The following is a 19,864-nucleotide window of genomic DNA, read 5'->3' on the forward strand; positions in this document are numbered from 1 at the left end:
GAACAAGACAACCAGAGGAAGCTATGCTGGCTGACAGCAACTTCAACCTGCTATTCTGCTCTCCATGTTGTGGAAGAACACAAAAATAACTCAGTCCAAACAAGGGGGGGAATAGAAGGAGAGAGAACTCTGTACACCCACTTAATTTCCTGAAGGGAGAATACAAATCTAATAATTTTTCCCTTTCTTACTTGATTTAGAGGTTCAACCGCTGTTTGATCGTCATCATAAAAACCAGAATGTTTCATTCTTTGTTTCTCTGTAAGGAATAAACAATTTCAAAATAAATAACAAAATATTTATTTTATTTATTTATTGTAGACAATTTATATGCTGCCTATTCACACATGGCAACTCAAAGCAGCTTCCAAAATATTAAACCCATATTAAAATAATAAAACTAATGAAAGGAGAATTATATAATACATTAATATAATAAAATCAACCCACCCCCTGCCCCGGCAAAAGCACCTCACAGGAGTCGTTTAATGGGCTCCAGCCCGCTCTGGGTTTCCCAGGCCCACTGGCAGAACCATGTCTTCAATGCCTTCTGGAAGAGTGCTACTGTGGGGGGCCATTCTAATCTCTGGGGGGATGATGGTCCAGAGAGAGGGAGCCACCACAGAGAAGGCCCTTCTTCTGGGTCTCACCAGGTGTGTCTTCCTAGGGGATGGCACCCGCAACATTCCCTGCCTCCGCACTCTGGTGGGTTGGGCAGATGTAACGAGTAAGAGATGGCAGTAAGAAATAGGAGGAAGTATTTTATAGAAGAGAAGAGGGAGCGAAGTTAAGACAGATGGGTAATTGGAGGATCTTCAATTACCTCCTGAGGTGTCCTGAGTTTGATCTTCCCAAGGGATCCTCCTGAAAAATAGCTCCTGAGAGGGATTTGATGGATTCTTCTTTCTCTCAGGATCCCTGATCTCCACAGTGCAGCACTTCCAATAGGAGGAAGGATGGAAGAAGCAGAATTAATGTACATCACATGATGTAAAGTGGATTCCTATATTCGGAACACCTCAAAGCCCCGATATCCATCAGTGTGGCTGAGTGAGAAAACAATGGAACAAGGTCCTACAAGAATTGATGGGACACTGCCACATATTATGAATGTCAGAAACGTTTGGGAAGAAGGGGTGAAGTATTCAAACACATTCTCTATTTTCTTTTGAACTCTTACCTGCAAGTCGACCTGCTCCTTCTGCTCCTCTGCCTGGCTCAGGAGGAAGCCTTCCACCAGGGCCACTGCCTGGGAGGTGGTCTCTGCTCCATATTCCCGCACCCAGCTCTCCATCTCTGGGGACAGAAGAGCCAGGAACTGCTCCAGAACCACCAGGTCCAGTATCTGGGCTTTGGTGCACTTTTCTGATCTCAGCCATCGATTACTAAAGTCATGGAGGTGGCTGCAAAATCTTCGGGGACCCTCAGCTACCTGGCATTGGATGAAATCCCAGGGCTGAATTTTTGAAGGGAGGATGGTTTCCTCCTCCAGGATCTCCTGCCCAGTCCTTGTCCAGAGCTTCCCCACCATCCCAGGCTGAACAGCTGAACGGCCTTTTCCGCTTCCCTCCTTTCCAAAAGGTTGTGTCTCCATCCTTTCTCTGTCCTGCAGAGCAACTCCAAATGGCTCCAAGGACTCTGATGGATCTCCAGATGCCTTTTCCTTCATGGGTCCATTTCTGGTGCCAAGTGATTCTGCTCTTTTTTTTTTTTTTTCCAAAAGAAAATTTTTGGCTTGGAAAGATTTCAAATAATTTCGGGTTTCTGTATCTGAGATGGAAAGAAAAATAAATACCAAGAATTAGAAAGTGGAATTCAGTCACTGAGCTACCTTCACCCAACCTGTCCGGAGCCCCAAGCAGCTCATCCCAGCGCAGCCCGGGCAGGGTCAGGAAGGAGGCAGCTGGAGAGGCCCCGCCCCGCTTCTCTCCCCCCTCCGGAGACAGGATCGGGCCCTCGGGGAACCTGGTGAGAATCATGCCTCCACCTCGCCCGGCTTCTCTCCTCTCCTCCTGGCCCTCCACAAGGCCGACCCTCCCCTCCCCCCACTCGGGCACTTCGCATGGAGAGGGCGGCTCAGGAGCATGGGACTAGGGAAGAGTACCCCCTCCCCACCCGGGGCACGTCTGAATCTCCCTCCACCAGACTCTCCCGCAGCCTCTCCACCTCCTACGGAGCCCCAGGGGTTAAGGAGAACGAGTTCGGCGTCCTAGAGCGGCAAGCGTTTGCGATGTCACTCCCGTCGCCGCCTCTTCTGGAAAGGCAGCTGTGACGTCGTCCTCCAGGGAACCGCCTGACGTTAACTTCTACCCGATGGCGCCCCCTGATGGATTTGGCGCAAAGTGCCAGGATTGTAGAAAGGGCGGGAAACAGGAGCGCGCCTGAGGAGAACGGACAGTACAGGGATGATGGACATGGGAGTAGTGTGGAAAGCCCCTCACAATTCCTTCCTGCCCAAAAAAAGCTCCGTGGTCTCCAGAGGCAGCAATTTCTCCATCTTCCTCTCCTTTCCTGTCCAGGAATCATCGATGGAGATGAAAAAAATTATCTCTGGGGGATTTTAACTCGCTTCTTTCAAGAACAGCTGCCCTGAAGGCTCTGCAGAGATTGTGGGAGGCCTCCAAAGGGTCCAAATCCTGTCAGAAACAGCCGGGCGGTCAGAAGAGGAGGACCAGGAGCCTCTCTGGGAAAGACAACTTGTGTCTTGCAGTTGTTGGAAACTCCTGCCTGAGGGGAGGCAGAATCAGGAAAATGATTTTATTTCTTTTTTATTTCTTTAATTCAATGCACGCATCTGCCCTTCTCAAACTATTCACTCAGTCTCTCAGCAAGGGGGGGGCAGAAAGGGCATAGACCCCTCCGGTCTCTTCTGATGAAAGAAAAGGAAGATCCTGAAAAAATAGAAATCTAAAGTATGATGTGGAAAAACCATTTTTAAATAGGGATTGAGTAGAAAATTCACCTCAAGAAATGTGACCAGGAAGCTTAGGCCCCTTGGAGAATTGAATGCAGGATTATATCATTAGACCATAAATGAAAAGAGAAAATGAAAATAAAAAAGCAAAACAAGAAAAGCTGAGGGCTCCATTGCTATGAAAACATTCGACCGCATTTGGAGTCAACACTGACACACGGAGCTTAGCTACAGTGAGGAAAACAAAATTTAATAGGATGGAAAAGTGGTTAAAAATCCATTTTAAAAAATTGAGGTAACATCTGATTTTTCTTTCTGCATCTTTTTTTTTTCTCCAGTTTGACCCAAAATATTTAATAAGAATATTTGAAAAAACAGCTTCAACCAAGCAGCAGCTGAAATATGCCCCCCCCCAGGTCATTCAAACACTTTAGTGGGTTAGTAATTTTTAATGCAACAAAGAGAATTTTATGCATGTTTAACAAGTAACAACACGACCAATAGTTACTTAATTTTAAGTTACCTTAACTTTATGACACACCATAAAAAGACAAGAACATGGCCCTAATGTATTTGTTTTAGCTTCTGTTCATTCTGGCTCTTCTATGAAAAACAAAGTTTTTACCCGGAAGCTTTTTCCACACACTCTACATTGACATCTGTCATTATTCCATCTCATCATAAGAGGGCTTTGACCGAAAAAGGTTCCCTGCTTCTACATTCATACTGGTGGACTCAGATCTTAATTTGACACAGCAGATACAAGTTGGATTGAAGTGTCCTTGGTGCCCTCTGAGGTTGGTTGGTGCACTGATGATGTTCCCTAGTTTGGTTAATGAAATGTCTGCAACAAAACAATGAAGCTCAGAGAGCACCAAGGACCCCACGTTTCAACCGTGAGCTACACATTTTCTCCTTTATTGGCAGATTAGATTATTTTTGGTATGAAAACTTAATATGCAACCACATTTCCCTACCACCACTTTCCCTTAAAAAACTACTTGTCAGGGTTCCGAGTAATGCTCCCAACTAATTCAAGACTCTGAGTTGACTTGGCTTCCTCAAAAATCCAGTTTATTGGGTACATCATAACGGCACGATCAAAGGTGAAAGCAAAATAGAATAATTCCTGCATTTTGGGTATAAGTAAAGAATAGATACTGTTCCCCACCCTCATGTCACAGGTCACATTAGCTAAGAAAGAAGAAGATGAAGTTCTCAGCACTCCCTCCTGTCATTGTTGGACACGTTAATTTGGCCTTGGTTCTCAGCAGCCTTATCGTTGTTATGTCTGGCAGATTGAACGAAAACATTCTACATTCCATAAATTCCGCCTCCCCAGCCCCTCTTAACTATGTTAAACAGATACAATTCTGATTTTTACAATTCAGCAGCCCTATGCTTCTCTAAAAACTTGTTAAATGAATCAGTTGAAGATAGCAGCCTGCCCATCTCAGGGTTTCAGATTCAACAATCAGACAGAATTGCAGAAACATCTGGTAAAAAGAAGGGAGAAGGCTTATGCTTATATATCAACAACAGCTGGTCTCAGGATATAACTATAATATATAAATTCTGTGACAAAAACCTAGAGACATTAATTATGAACTGCAAATCAAACTATTCGCCTCGTGAATTTTCCTCATTTGCTCTAATTGCTGTTTATGTCCTACCACAAGCCTGTGAAAACAAGGCATTGTGAACTCTAGATGACCAAATTATGAAGGCTGAAGCCAAATACCCCAATTCACTGGCCGTTAATTTGGGAGATCTAAACAAGGCCAACTTAAGGAAAGAGCTACCAAAATACTTTCAGCATGTCAATTGTCCCACTAGAGGCAATAATGTTTTAGACCATTGCTACACAACACTAACAGATGCTTATCGGTCTTTACCACGAGCAGCTATAGGACACTGATCATTGCATGATTCACCTTGTACCAGCTTACAGGCAAAGACTTAAAACCACAAAACTAACAATTAAGTCAGTGAAGATTTCGACTGAGGAGGAAAAGTTAAAGCTATAGGCTTGTTTTGACTGCACTGATTGGAATATGATTGAACACACAGATACTGCAACATCATATGTCAGCTTCTATGAAGACCTATGTGTATCGACCAGGAACTTGCCAATATACAGTAAGAACAAACCGTGGTTCACAGCTAAATTTAAACAGCTACGTCGTTCCAAAGAGGAAGCCTTCAGAAAAGGTGATAAAATGCTGTACAATCAGGCCAGAAATGTATTAACAAGGGAGATCAGAGCAGCAAAAAGAGGCTACTTTGAAAAGCTAAACTATCAGTTCTCAACAAATGAACCAGCAAACATGTGGAAAACTCTTAAGAATATCACCAGCTACGGCAAACCTCCTTCCCAGGCTGAAGAAAATCAACAACTGACAGATGACCTGAATGAGTTTTACTGCATGTTTCAAAGGAAACTACAGCCACCTATCTCCATAACCCCCATCTCAGACACACCAACAACAGCCAAGCCTACTACAACGGATCCCATCCCATTGGGTTCACAACCCCTAGTGATCCCAGAAAAGGAAGTGCAAGACCTATTTCACAGACAAATGCCAGGAAAAACTCCAGGCCCAGACAAGATAACTTCTTGCTTAAAAGTCTGTGCTGACCAATTGGCCCCCATCTTTACCCGTATCTTCAATAAATCGCTAGAGATGTGCAATGTTCCTTCTTGCTTCAAATGCTCTACTATCATCCCAGTGCTGAAGAAGCCCACCATCAAGGAACTGAATGACTACAGCCAGTTGCTCTAACATCTGTAGCCATGAAAACCTTTGAAAGGCTAGTGCTGTCCCACTTGAAAACCATCACGGATCCACTGTTAGACCCTTTGCAATTTGCATACCAAGCAAATAGATCAACAATTGAAGCTGTTAATATGGCCATGCACTACATCCTACAACATCTTGAATATCCAAAGACTTACGCAATGGTCCTCTTAGAAATAGAATAACAGAATTGGAAGAGACCTTGGAGGTCTTCTAGTCCCACCATCTGTCCAGCCAGGAAATCCTACACCACTTCAGACAAATTATTATCCAACATCTTCTTAAAAATTTCCAGTGTTGGAGCATTTAAAACTTCTGGAGGCAAGTTGTTCCACTGATTAATTGTTCTGTCAGGAAACTTCCCCTTAGTTCTAAGTTGCGTCTCTCCTTAATTAGTTTCCACCCATTGTTTCTTTTTACCAAATCATTTTTTTATTTTAAAACAAAAAAAGAAAAATAACATACAAACATCATTCATTCCATCAAGTACAGACAGTACAGTCTCCACCCATTGCTTCTTGTTCTACCCTCAGGCGCTTTAAAGAATAATTTGACTCCCTTTTCTTTGTGGCAACCCTTGAGATATTGGAACACTGCTATCATGTCTGCCCTAGTCCTTCTTTTCATTAAACTAGACATACCCAGTTCCTGCAACCATTCTTCATGTTTTAGCCTCCAGTCCCCTAATCATCTTTGTTGCTCTTCTCTGCACTCTTTTTAGAGACTCAACGTCTTTTTTAAATCGTGGTGACCAAAACTGAATGCAATATTCGAAGTGTGGCCTTACCAAGGCATTATAAAGTGGTATTAACACTTCATGTGATCTTGATTCTATCCCCGTTTATGCAGCCCAGAACTGTGTTGGCTTTTTTGGCAGCTGCTGCACACTGCTGGCTCATATCTAAATGGTTGTCCACTAGGACCCCAAGATCCCTCTCACAGTTCCTATTATTGAGCAATGTACCACATATACAGTACCTGTGCATTTTGTTTTTCTTCCCTAAATGTAGAACCTTACTTTTTTCACTGTTGAATTTCATTTTGTTAGTTAGCACCCAATGTTCAAGTCTGTCAAGATCCTTCTGTATCTTGAGCCTATCTTCTGGAGTGTTGGCTATTCCTGCCAGCTCGGTGTCATCTGCAAATTTGATGAGTTCCCCATCTATCCCCTCGTCCAAGTCATTGATGAAGATGTTGAAGAGCACTGGGCCTAAAACAGAGCCCTGGGGTACTCCACTGCATACTTCCTTCCATGTAGAAGCAGTTCCATTGAGGACTACACATTGAGTGCGGATGGTCAGCCACTTACAAATCCATCTGGTGGTGATGCTGTCTATCCCACATTTTTCTACTTTATCTAATAGTAGGTTATGGTCTTTATAAAATGCTTTACTGAAGTCCAAGTAAATTATATCGACAGCATTCCTCTTTGTAGAGTTTAGTTCAGCATTCAATACCATCATTCCAGACACTCTTCTAATTAAGCTAAACCAGCTACAGGTACCTGAACGCACTTGTAAGTGGACCGTAAACTTCCTAACAAGCAGGAAGCAGCAGGTGAAGCTAAGCAGAATCACATCAGATACCTGTATAATTAGCACAGCACCTCCCCCAAGGCTGTTTGCTCTCCCCACTTCTCTCTGTAAAGCAATGAATGCATCTCTAACGATCCATCTGTTAAACTACTGAAGTTCGCAGATGACACAACAGTGATCCGTCTCATTCAAGACAATGATGAATCCACATACAAGCGGGAGGTTGAACAACTAGCTTCATGGTGCGACGGGAATAATGTGGAATTGAACACACTCAAAACTGTAGAAATGGTGATAGACTTTAGGAGAAACCCTTTCATATTTCCACCTCTCACAATACTGGACAATACTGTATCAACAGTAGAGACCTTGAAATTTCTAGGTTCTACCATATTGCAAGATCTAAAATTAAAATTAATGGACAGTAAACATCAAAAACGTCAACAAAAAAGCACAACAAAGACTGTTCTTTCTGCGCCAACTCAGAAAGCTCAAACTGCCCAAGGAGCTGCTGACCCAGTTCTACAGAGGGATTATTGAGTCTGTCATCTGCACCTCTATAACTGTCTAGTTTGGTTCTGCAACAAGACAGACAGAGACTTCAGAGGATAATTAGAACTGCAGAAAAAAAAATTGTACCAACCTGCCTTCCATTGAGGACCTGTATACTGCACGAGTCAAAAAGAGGGCTGTGAAAATATTTACAGATTCCCTCACATCCTGGACATAAATTGTTTTAACTCCTATGCTCAAAACAACGCTATAGAGCATTGCACACCAGAATAACTAGACAAAGAACAGGTTTTTCCTGAATGCCGTCACTCTGCTAAACAAATAATTTCCTCAACACTGTCTAAACTATTTACTAAGTCTGCACTACTATTAATCTTCTCATCGTTCCCACCACCCATCTCCTTCCACTTAAGACTGTATGACTGCAACTTTGTTGCTTGTATCCTTACAATTTATATTGATATTGTTTCCTGATTGCTTATTTGTACCCTATGACTATCATTAAGTGTTGTACCTTATGATTCTTGATGAATGTATTTTATGTACACTGAGAGCATGTGCACCAAGACAAATTCCTTGTGTGTCCAATCACACTTGGCCAAAAAAAAAATTCTATTCTATTCTATTCTATTCTATTCTATTCTATTCTATTCTATTCTATTCTATTCTAAGAAACGAAGCAAGAAAAATATAGTTTCAGCTAGGGGGATGCAGTGGCTCAGTGGCTAAAATGCTGTGCCTGTCGATAGAAACGTCAGCAGTTTAACGGTTCGAATCCTTAATGCCACATAACGGGGTGAGCTCCCGTTACTTGTCCCAGCTTCTGCCAACCTAGCAGTTCAAAAGTAAAAATGCAAGTAGAAAAATAGGGACCATCTTTGGTAAGAAGGTAACAGCATTCCATGCGCCTTTGACGTTTAGTCATGACAGCCACATGACCATGGAGACATCTTCGGACAGCACTGGCTCTTCAGCTTTGAAAAGGAAATGAGCACCGCCCCCTAAAGAATTGACTAGCACATATATGTGAGGGGAACCTTGACCTTAAGAGTTGTTTTCAGAGTTGACACTACTTGATACAGTACCCAAACTGGATACAGTATGCCAGGTGTGGTCTTACTAAGGCTTTATGAAGCTGTACTAATACTTCATGTGATTTTGATTCTATGCCTCTCTTTATACAACCAAGGATTGTATTCACTTTTTTTAATCTGCTGCCACACACAGGTGACTCATGCTTAAGTGATCACCCATTCAGACTCCAAGGACCCTGTCATAATTTTTGAGCCAAATTTCATGTAATCTCTTTTTCCTGCCCAGGTGTAAAATGTTCCTTTTCTCTACATTAAATTTCATTTTCTTGGATTCAACCTTGTCCCATTTGGATCAGAAAGGTACAATATACATACAGATAACAATCTAGAGACATGGTGCGTCAGTGGTTAGCATGCTATACTAATTGCCCACAGCCAGTAGTTTGATTTTGACAGGGTCATGGTTGATTCAGCTTTCATCCTTCTGAGGTGGGTAAAATGAGGACCCAGATTGCTGGGAAGCATATGCTGACTTTCTAAACTGCTGAGAGAGTGTTGTAAAGCATTGTGGAGTGGTATATAAGTCTAAGTGGAATTGCTATTGCTATATATTTTCTCCTGAGCATGGATCCTTTTATGAGAAGTAAGACTATCATTCTGAGCAAAGCTATTTTCACATTCCATGCATTTATATGGTCTCCCCTGTGTGGGTCATCTTATGGCAATTAAGGTGATATTTTCGAGCAAAGGTCTTTCCACACTCCATGCATTTAAATGGCTTCTCCCCTGTGTGGATTTTGTTATGGCAAGTAAGAGCATCTTTCCGAGCAAATGTCTTTCCACAATTCATGCATTTATATGGTTTCTCCCCCGTGTGGATCACCTTATGGGAAATAAGATGACTTCTTCGAGCAAAGGTCTTTCCACATTCTATGCATTTAAATGGCTTCTCCCCTGTGTGCATCATCTTATGACGAATAAGATAACCTCTTTGAGTAAAAGTCTTTCCACATTCCAAGCACTTATATGGCTTCTCCCCTGTGTGGATCATCTCATGTAAAATAAGATGACTTCTTCGAGCAAAGGTCTTTCCACATTCCATGCATTTAAATGGCTTTTCCCCTGTGTGGATCTTTTTATGAGAAGCAAGATAACTGCGTTGAGCAAAGGTCTTTCCACACTCCATGCATTTATATGATTTATCTCCCATGTGTCTCCTTTTATGGATTGTAAGTTCGTTGCTACAAGGAAAGGTTTTCCCACACTGCATGCATATATATGGATTCTCCCCTGTGTGGAACCTTTTGTGTATGCTTAGGTCACTGATATGAGCAAAGGTCTTTTCACCCTCCATGCATTTATAAGTTTTCTCCCCTTTGTGGATCATCTTATGGGAAATAAGATGACTTCTTCGAGCAAAGGTTTTTCCACACTCCATGCATTTAAATGGCTTTTCTCCTGTGTGGATCTTTCTATGTATTCTTAGGACATTGCTATGAGCAAAGCTCTTTCCGCACTCCATGCATTTATATGGTTTCTCTCCTGTGTGGATTTTGTTATGGCAAGTGAGACCATACTTCCGAGCAAATGTCTTTCCACAGTTCATGCATTTATACGGTTTCTCCCCTGTGTGGCTCATCTTATGGCAATTAAGATGATATCTTCGAGCAAAGGTCTTTCCACACTCCATGCATTTAAATGGCTTCTCCCCTGTGTGGATCACCTTATGTAAAATAAGGTGACTTTTTTGAGCAAAGGTATTTCCACATTCCGTGCATTTAAATGGCTTCTCCCCTGTGTGGCACCTTTTGTGTATAGTAAGTCCACTACTATAAGCAAATGTCTTTCCACACTCCATGCATTTATGTGGCTTATCCCCTGTGTGGATCTTCGTATGGGAAAAAAGATTACTTCTTCGAGCAAAGGTCTTTCCACACTCCATGCATTTATAGAGTTTCTCCCCTATGTGGAGACTTTCGTGTACTCTTAGGACACTACTCTGAGGGAAGGTCTTTCCACACTCCATGCATTTATACGGTTTCTCTCCTGACTGAATCCTTTTATGGGAAATAAGATTACTACGTCTTTTGAACCTGTTACCAGACTGTCTGCATTTGTATAGCTTCTCCCCAGTGTGAATCTTTTCATGGGAAGTAAGTTGCCTGCTTTTTCCAAAACATGTTCCACATTCCAAACATTTGTAAGGCTTCTCTTTTGCGTCAATCACTTTTTGAGATATAAGGAACTTATTTCCAAGAGAAGGAATGAATGTCCTATTGTAACTTTGTCCGTTGTACTTTCTTATAGCATCTTCTGCTTTGTTTTGGCTTAAATAGTGTTCTTTTACTTGTAATATAGCTTTGATTGGCTTCATATTTTTCCCAATATATTTTTTCCTTATTTTCTCCTGTTGGGCGAGAACATCTTGCATCGGAGCATCAGTGGAAGATGAGCTTTCCTGATTCCAATCATTTGATTGGTTTCTATCATGGGTTTCTAATTCCATTCGAATTCCCAACTTCTCCGTTCCATCTTTAGCATTGATCACCTGGAACAGTTCACAGGAATCTTGATTCTCCTGCCCATTATCACCTTCAAAGCAAAAGAGAAATGAAAACAATAACAAGGTTAGAGAAAAAGATCAAACCGTACAAAGTCAAGTGAATTTCCTTCTGAATTTTTCCAAAATTCAATTATGTTTTATGTTTGCATGCTTACAGTGGTGTGATATACACAGGATGATTTCTATCTTCATGAGTCCTGAAAGCTTTGAAAATATCTAGAAAACATCTTTCTTTACAATTATCTAAATACCTGCAAATCTCAATCAAAGTCTGTTTTGAGTCAAGGAATAATGAGGGGAAACATCCAAGGACGAATAAGGAGAGAACTTAAGATTTATTGGGCTGGGTTAATTTCAGCAGACACCTGTGAGAACTGAAACCATTTTGAAAGAAGCTCGCTGGAAAGACTGGAAAGGTTGGGAGGCTTCAAGAATGGCTATTTCGCTGCCCCAAAGTCTCATCAATTTGCAAGAGCTTTTTGGCCGGATCTGGTACAGGCTTCCGATTGCAGAAATCAGAGGCCTAAACTATTTTAGTGCGAGATCACACTAGACCAGAAGTGCAAGATCTCACACTAATGATCTTGCGGGATCTCAGGCTGCAGTACTTTAGGCCTGTGTTCCCTACAAACTGAGTACTGCACGAGATTCAGGGCAAAAGTCTTTGAAAACAAAGAGGCCTCCCCTTTGTTGCCAAAGGATTTTGGCCTGGATCTCGTGCAGGCCTTGGTTAGCAGAAAACAGAGGCCTAAAGTACTGTAGTGTGAGATCATGTGAGATCAATACTGCCAGATTTCCCACTATTGATCTTGCGTATCTCCCACTACTTTAGGCCTCTTTTTTCTGCAAATGCATCCAAGCAGTCAAAGGAATTGACGGCTTGCTATATCCTCGTAAAGTCCCAGCAGGGTGCGGTGGGGGTGCAGGTAGGGTGATTGTTGATGCAACATAATTTCAGGACTGAATCTTAAGTACTTGGGGGGAGGGCTAGGTCGTAATGTGGAACGGTTGCTTAGTGAACTGTCATAACTCGGAGATCACCTGTATCCTAGGATGCTCTGAGTCACACTGCATGAGGTCTTTGTTCTTGAATTGGATTGGGAGAATGCTCTTCCATGGCCCAAACATGAAAGTTCTGTTCTCACAAAATTTTGGGAGGTTTGACAACACATACCTCTCACATGACTTCCAGAGGACACATAAAAGCACACCTCATTCTTTTCAGCCACCACAGATAAATTCAAATACAAATGGAAAAATAAAGACCTAAAATAGAGATCTAACTTCAAAATCGTCATCAAAAAAGCACAACAAAGAATGTTCTTTCTGCGCCAACTCAGAAAGCTCAAACTGCCCAAGGAGCTGCTGATCCAGTTCTACAGAGGAATTATTGAGTCTGTCATCTCCACCCTCTATAACTGTCTGGTTTGGTTCTGCAACCCAGCAAGACAGACACAGACTTCAGAGGATCATTGGAACTGCAGAAAAAACAATGACTACCAACCTGCCTTCCATTGAGGACCTGTATACTGCATGAGTCAAAAAGAGGGCTGTGAAAATATTTACAGACCCCTCGCATCCTGGACATAAACTGTTTCAACTCCTACCCTCAAAACGATGCTATAGAGCACTGCATGCCAGAACAACTAGGCACAAGAACAGTTTTTTCCTGAACGCTATCACTCTGCTAAACAAATAATTCCCTCAATCCTTGATTGATTTACTAAGTCTGCACTACTATTAATCTTCTCATTGTTCCCACCACCCATCTCCTCCCACTTATGACTGTATGACTGTAACCTAGTTGCTGATATCCTTAAGATTTATATTGACTGTTTCCTGATATGATATGATTTGATTGCTTACTTGTTCCCTCTGACTATCATTAGTGTTGTACCTTATGATTCTTGACGAATGTATCTTTTCTTTTATGTACACCAAGAGCATATGGACCAAGACAAATTCCTTGTGTCCAATTACACTTGGCCTATTCTATTCTATTCTATTCTATTCTATTCTATTCTATTCTATTCTATTCTATTCTATTCTATTCTATTCAGAAATGGCCCAAAAGCATCTCAGCAAAGATACACCGACTCTTTCCTTCCTTGGAGTACCAGAAGGCCAGATCCTTTCCTTCTCCCTCCCAGGAGACAGTATCTGATTAGTGATTTTTTAAATAAAAAACTAACTTTAATCTGTCTTCTTGAACTCTCTGATATGGGATAAGAAAACTTACCAAGAGAAACCACGTTCCTATAGTTTTCAAGCATGACTTCCGAATACAGGGCTTTTTGGTCAGGATCCAGCTGAGACCATTCCTCCTTAGAGAAATACACAGCCACCTCCTTGAAGGACACAAGACTCTCCTGAACACGGGAAAAAGAACCGAACAGATTCACAACATCTGATCAACTTCATCAATGATTTAGACAAGGGGATAGAAGGGGAACTCATCAAATTTGCAGACAAGACCAAATTGACAGGAATATCAACACTGCACAAGATAGGCTCGAGATATAGAAGGATTGATATATTGGCACCTTCTAACAAAATGAATTTCAATGGTGAGAAATGTAATGTACTACATTTAGGAAAGAAAAACCAAATGCACTGGCATAGAATAGGTGATACCTGGCTCTACAGTAGAAAGTGCAACAGGGATCTTGGAGTCCTAGTGGACAATCGCTTAAACGTGAGCCAGCAGTGTGTACACTTGCCAAAAAAACCCCAACAGAATCATAGGCTGCATTAAGAGAGGGATAGAATCAGGATCACATGAAATGTTAGTTCTTTATAATGCCTTGTTAAGACACTTGGGAACTTTGCATCCAGTATTGGTTGCGATGATATAAAAAAGATCTTGAGACTCTAGAAAGACTGCAAAGAAGAGCAACCAAGATGATGAGGGGACTGGAGGCTAAAACATACGATGAACAGTTGCAGAAACTGGGCATGGCTAGTCTAGTGAAGAGAAGGAAAAGGGGAGACACGATAACAGTGTTCCAATATTTGAGGGCTGCCACAGAGAGGAGGAGGGGTCAAGCTATTTTCCACAGCACCTGAAGGCCAGTCAAGTAATAATGGATGGAAACTGAACAAGGAGTGATTCAACCTGGAAATAAGGAGACATTTTCTGACAGTGAAAGCAATCAACCCATGGAACAGAAGTTGCCTTCAGTGGGAGCTTCATCACTGGGAGCTTTCAAGAAGAGACTAGACTGCCAGCTGTCAGAAATGGTGTAGGGAGGTTGGACTAGGTGACCTACAAGGTCCCTTCCAACTCTGTTAATCTGTACTTTAGGAGGTCAATAAATTAAAAAAGAAAGATGGTCCAGCAGTTCCTGCCACTGTGATACGTTTATTCCTAATTCTTGAAGAACTTTAAAAGAAGTGCTTCTTGTAAAGGCAAATTTGGAGGAGTAACTAGCAGAACAAGACAACCAGAGGAAGCTATGCTGGCTGACAGCAACTTCAACCTGCTATTCTGCTGTCCATGTTCTGGAAGAACACAAAAATAACCCAGTCCAAACAAGGGGGGGAATAGAAGGAGAGAGAACTCTGTACACCCACTTCATTTCCTGAAGGTGAGAATACAAGTCTAATAACTTTTCCTTTTCTTACTTGATTTAGAGGTTCAACCGCTGTTTGATCGCCATCATAAAAACCAGAAAATTTCATTGTTTCTTTCTCTGTAAGAAATAAGTAATTTCAAAATAATAATTATTTAATAATAATAATGCAGGAGAGGTGATACATGTGCACACTGGGATCTGCAGAAAACCATGTGGACTGCTGTGTTTTGCACCAAGTGGAGCCCACATGCTCTTCAAGGGGAGCCCCATGTAGAGCCCGGGAATTGATTAGGGCATGAGTGACTGTTTGAGTAGCGATTGTCCATCCAGGTAGGGGGGTACTGGCGCACAACCTGTAGTTGTGCAAAGGCCCTCCTGGCCACGACTGCCACCTTCTCTTCGAGCAAGAATTGTGATTCCAGAAGAACCCACAGATTATGCACAGGGTCTGTTTTGGGTAGTGCCACCCCATCCAAGACCAGAGGTGGCAATTCTCCCTTGGCCAACGAACCCCAAACCCAGAGCCACTCTGTCTTGCCAAGGTTTAGTTTCCACCCGTTGCTCCCCATCCAGCCCCTACAGCCTCCAGGCACTGCGCATAGCAGTGGACATAGCATTGCTTAACCTACCACAGGCCGAGACATACAGCTAAGTATCATCAGCATATTGGTAATATTTCAGTCCGTGCTGGCAGATGATCTCACCCAGCGGCTCCATATAAATCTTGAACAGGAGCGGAGAACTGAGCCCTGTGGAACCCCACAAAGCAGTGCATGAGGGCTGGATCTCTCCCCTCCTATCAACACTGACTGAGAGCAGCTGCAGAGGAAGGAAGTGAGCCAGGATAGCACAAGGCCTCCCACTTTCATCCCCCAAAGCTACCCCAGGAGAATACCATGGGTGATGGTATTGAAAGCCGCCGAGAGGTCAAGTAGAGCAAGCATGGATGCATACCCCTATCCCGCTCTCACCAGAGATCATCCAAAAGTGCGACCAATGCCATTTCTGTCCCAAATCCAGGCCTGAATCTTGACTGGTAGGGGTCTAGATAATCCATTTCATCCCTAAACCTCTGGAATTGCCGTGTAACCACCTTTTGAACAACCTTCCCGAAAAAAGGGAAGACTGGAGACAGGTCGGAAATTATCCAACAGGGTGGGATCCAACGATGGCTTCTTAAGAAGAGGGTGGACCACAGCCTCCTTAAAGTGCTGGGGCACTACCCCTTCCTGTAGGGAAGCATTAATCAGTGCCAGAGTCCACTGTTACCTCCTGGGAAGCTTTCCCAAGCCAAGAGGGACATCGGTTTAAAACACAGGTGCACCCATACTCTCTAGGATCCTGTCCCCTTCCTCAGGAGCAACAGGGTCAAACCGTTCCCAGAGCAAGAACCTGCCTCAGGGGCTTCCATCAGACCAGCAACCACACCGGCATCCAACTGGGAACCAAGTCGAGCTATTTTGTCTTCCAGAAAAACCACCAATTCCCCAGCAGTCCCCTTCAGGTGGACCTCAATCTCCTCCTTCTCCAGGAGGAGGAGGCTCACCTAAAGAGAGTCGCTGGGCGATTATCTGCAGATGAAATTAGTGCAGAGAAGTATAAATAGGAGGAGGTATTGTATAGAAGAGAGAACGATGTTAAGACATATGGGTAATTGGAGGATCTTAAATTACCTCCTGAGGTGTCCTGAGTTTGATCTTCCCAAGGGATCCTCCTGAAAAATAGCTCCTGAGAGGGATTTGATGGATTCTTCTTTCTCTCAGGATCTCTGATCTCCATAGTGCAGCACTTCCAATAGGAGGAAGGATGGAAGAAGCAGAATTAATGTACATCACAACATAAAGTACATTCCTATATTCGGAACACAACCTCAAAGCCCCCAATATCCATCAGTGTGGTTGAGTGAGAAAACAATGGAACAACGTCCTACAAGAATTGGTGGGACATCGCCACATATTATGAATGTCAGAGATGTTTGGGAAGGAGGGGTGAAGTATTCAAACACATTCTCTATTCTCTTTTGAGCTTCCTAAAGTATCTCACCTGCAACTCGACCTGCTCCTTCTGCTCCTCCGCCTGGCTCAGGAGGAAGCCTTCCACCAGGGCCACTGCCTGGGAGCTGGTCTCTGCTCCATACTCCCGCACCCAGCTCTCCATCTCTGGGGGCAGAAGAGCCAGGAACTGCTCCAGAACCACCAGGTCCAGCATCTGGGCTTTGGTGTACTTTTCTGATCGCAACCATCGCCTACTAAAGTGATGGAGGTGGCTGCAAAATCTTCGAGGACCTTCAGCCTCCTGGCATTGGATGAAATTCCAGGGCTGAACTTCTGAAGGGAGGATAGTTTCCTCCAGGATCTCCTGCCCAGTCCTTGTCCAGAGCTTCCCCGCTTTCCCAGGCTGAACAGCTGAAGGATCTTTTCCACTTCCCTCCTTTCCAAAAGGTTGTGTCTCCATCCTTTCTCTGTCCTGCAGAACAACTCCAAATGGCTCCAAGGACTCTGGTGGGTCTCCAGATGCCTTTTCCTTCACAGAACCATTTCTGGTGCTGCAGGACTGATCGCTGCAAGTTATTCTGCTCTTTTCCCCCCCAAGAAAAATCCTTGGAAGGACTTCAAATGGCTTCCAGCTTCTGTATCTGAGATGGAAAGAAAAATCAACACCAAGAATTAGAAAGTAGAATTTAGAAAGTAGAACTGAACAACCTTCCCCCAACCTGCCTGGAGCCCCAGCGCAGGATTGAGGTCCTCATAGCAGGGCTCGGAAGCAGGCAGCTGGAGAGGCTATCCCGCTTCTCTCCCCCTGCGAGACAGGCCGGGCTGTGGAGGATCGGACTCTCAGGGAACCGGGTGTGATTCCTGCCTACTCACCCGGCTTCTCTTCTCTCCTGCTGGGCCTCTGCAAAGCCGACCCTCCTCTTCCCCCACTTGGTCACTTCCCTGGACATGGGGCGGGAAGGGATCTCTGGATCCCCACCGGCATCCCCCATGTTCCCTGCATGGGGAGGGCAGCAGGGGACCATGGGACTCAGTAACAGAGTTGGAAGGGACTTTGGAGGTCATGTAGTCCAATCCCCTACTCACACAGGAGACCTATACTAGGGATTCCAACTCCCGAACTGCCGTCCTTTCTGATCTAGAAACTCAATGTCTTAGCCACTGAGCCACCTAACCAAGCTTCCAGAGAAGTCGGTCTCTTCCTTCTCCGCCTCCCTCTGTCTGTGAACATCCTCCTTCTCACCTGGGGCACATCTGGATCTCCCCCTGCCAGACCCTCCTGCAGCCTCTGCGCCTCCTGCAGAGCTCCAGGGGTTAAGGAGACATCCTAGAGCGGCAAGTGTTTGCGATGTCACTTCCTTTGCAGCCTCCTCTGGAAAGGCAGCTGTGATCTTCGCCCTCCAGTGGGCCAATGGGGAAGCCCGATGTTCTCTTCTCTTGGCAGAAAATGCCCCCTGGTGGATTTTGGATAAATTTACAGGATTCCCTGCAAAGTGGGGGAAAGAGGAGCGCATCTGAGGAAAGGGCAGGGATGATGGGCATGGGAATAGGAGGAAAGGTCCCTCTCAATGCCGCCCTGCCCAAGAAAAGCTTTGTGGTTTGCAGAGGCAGCAATTTATCCATCTTCCTCTCCTTCCTGTCCAGGAACCGTCTGTGGAGATGGAGAAAAATCTCTCTGGAGAATTTGAACTCGCTTCCTTCAAGAACAGCTGCCCTGAAGGCTGGGCAGAGATTGGGGGAGGTCTCAAAAGGGGCCAAATCCTGTCAGAAACAGCTGGGCAGTCAGAAGAGGACCAGGAGGCTCTCTGGGAAACCCAGTTTGTGTCTTGCGGTTCTTGCAAACTCCGGCCTGAAGAGAGGAAGATGGGACACCAGCAGGAAGGCCACAATGAAGAAAATGATTTTTATTTATTGATTTTTTAAAAATTTTGGTTTCCACGTTGTAAAAAAGTTGTTGAGACTCTAAAGAGTGCAGAGAAGAGCAGCAAAGATGATTAGGGGACTCGAGGGATGAGTCAGCAGGTTCTGACAGGTTCTGGAGAACGGGTAGCAGAAATTTTGAGTAGTTCTGAGAACCGGCAAATACCACCTCTGGCAGGCCCCAGAGTGGGGTGGGAATGGAGATTTTGCAATATCATTCCCTTGCCATGCCCACCAAGCCACACCATGCCCACCAAACCATGCCCACAGAACCGGTAGTAAAAAAAATTGGATTTCACCACTGAAGGAATTTTTTAAAATTAGTTCTTAATTTCATGTTATTTTGGTCCCCATTATTTTCCAAAGATCTTCCTTCTTGATTGATCATTTGTAATGTTAGCTTGTAACTTTGAATGGTTACTTAATAAATTATTGTAAATCAGGGACTGCCTGTGTTGGCTACCTAGCTATGAGAACTTAATATTCATCCACATTTCCCTACCACCGCTTTCCCTTAATAAAACTACTTGTCATAGTTCCCAGTAACACTCCCAACCAAATCAAGTCTCACAGGTCACATTAGCCAAGAAAGAAGAAGATGAAGTTCTCAGCACTCCCTCCTGCCAGGGAGGAGGCTTTTGCTTATATATCAACAACAGCTGGTCTCAGGATATAACTATAATATATAAATTCTGTGACAAAAACCTAGAGACATTAATTATCAACTGCAAACCATACTATTCGCCTTGTGAATTTTCCTCATTTCTTCTACTTGTGCTGTTTATGTCCCACCACAAGCCTGTGTAAAGAAGGCATTACGAATTCTAGCTGACCAACTTATGGAGGCTGAAGCCAAATACTCGATTCACTGGCCATTAATTTGGGAGAGCTAAACAAGGCCAACTTAAGGAAAGAGCTACCAAAATACTTTCAGCATGTCAATTGTCCCACTAGAGGCAATAACTTTAGACCATTGCTACACAGCACCAAAAGATGCTTATCAGTCTTTACCATGAGC

At 43.6% G+C, this 19,864-nt stretch overlaps 2 protein-coding genes across 3 annotated transcripts in view; both read right to left on the bottom strand.

The window, feature by feature from the left end:
• The window catches only part of LOC117660029 (uncharacterized), a 34,167-nt gene extending 15,949 nt beyond the window's left edge, over window positions 1-18,218 (bottom strand). The window contains exons 1-4 of the mRNA XM_087885390.1: window positions 17,800-18,218; window positions 16,976-17,567; window positions 16,606-16,720; window positions 192-259 (exon numbers count right to left, since the gene is read on the bottom strand). Of these exons, the coding sequence (XP_087741516.1) occupies window positions 192-259; window positions 16,606-16,720; window positions 16,976-17,567; window positions 17,800-17,951 (927 nt within the window). The 5' untranslated portion in view covers window positions 17,952-18,218. The remainder of the gene's footprint in view (window positions 1-191; window positions 260-16,605; window positions 16,721-16,975; window positions 17,568-17,799) is intronic.
• LOC148116088 (zinc finger protein with KRAB and SCAN domains 5-like) lies at window positions 909-1,802 on the bottom strand. Of its 2 annotated transcripts, none has more exons than XM_087884925.1 (2): window positions 1,181-1,802; window positions 909-1,046 (listed from the first exon to the last, which is right to left on the bottom strand). In XM_087884925.1, the coding sequence occupies exons 1-2, from the start codon at window positions 1,667-1,669 to the stop codon at window positions 1,038-1,040; spliced, it is 498 nt and encodes a 165-aa protein (XP_087741051.1). In that variant the 5' UTR covers window positions 1,670-1,802; the 3' UTR covers window positions 909-1,037. The 2 variants fall into 2 exon arrangements, with proteins under 2 accessions (XP_087741051.1, XP_087741050.1); XM_087884924.1 differs by having other exon boundaries at window positions 956-1,074.
• Window positions 18,219-19,864: the final 1,646 nt, after the last annotated feature.

Source organism: Pantherophis guttatus, chromosome 2 (assembly GCF_059756535.1).
Source record: "Pantherophis guttatus breed Tessera chromosome 2, ASM5975653v1, whole genome shotgun sequence".
Lineage (NCBI taxonomy): Eukaryota > Metazoa > Chordata > Lepidosauria > Squamata > Colubridae > Pantherophis > Pantherophis guttatus.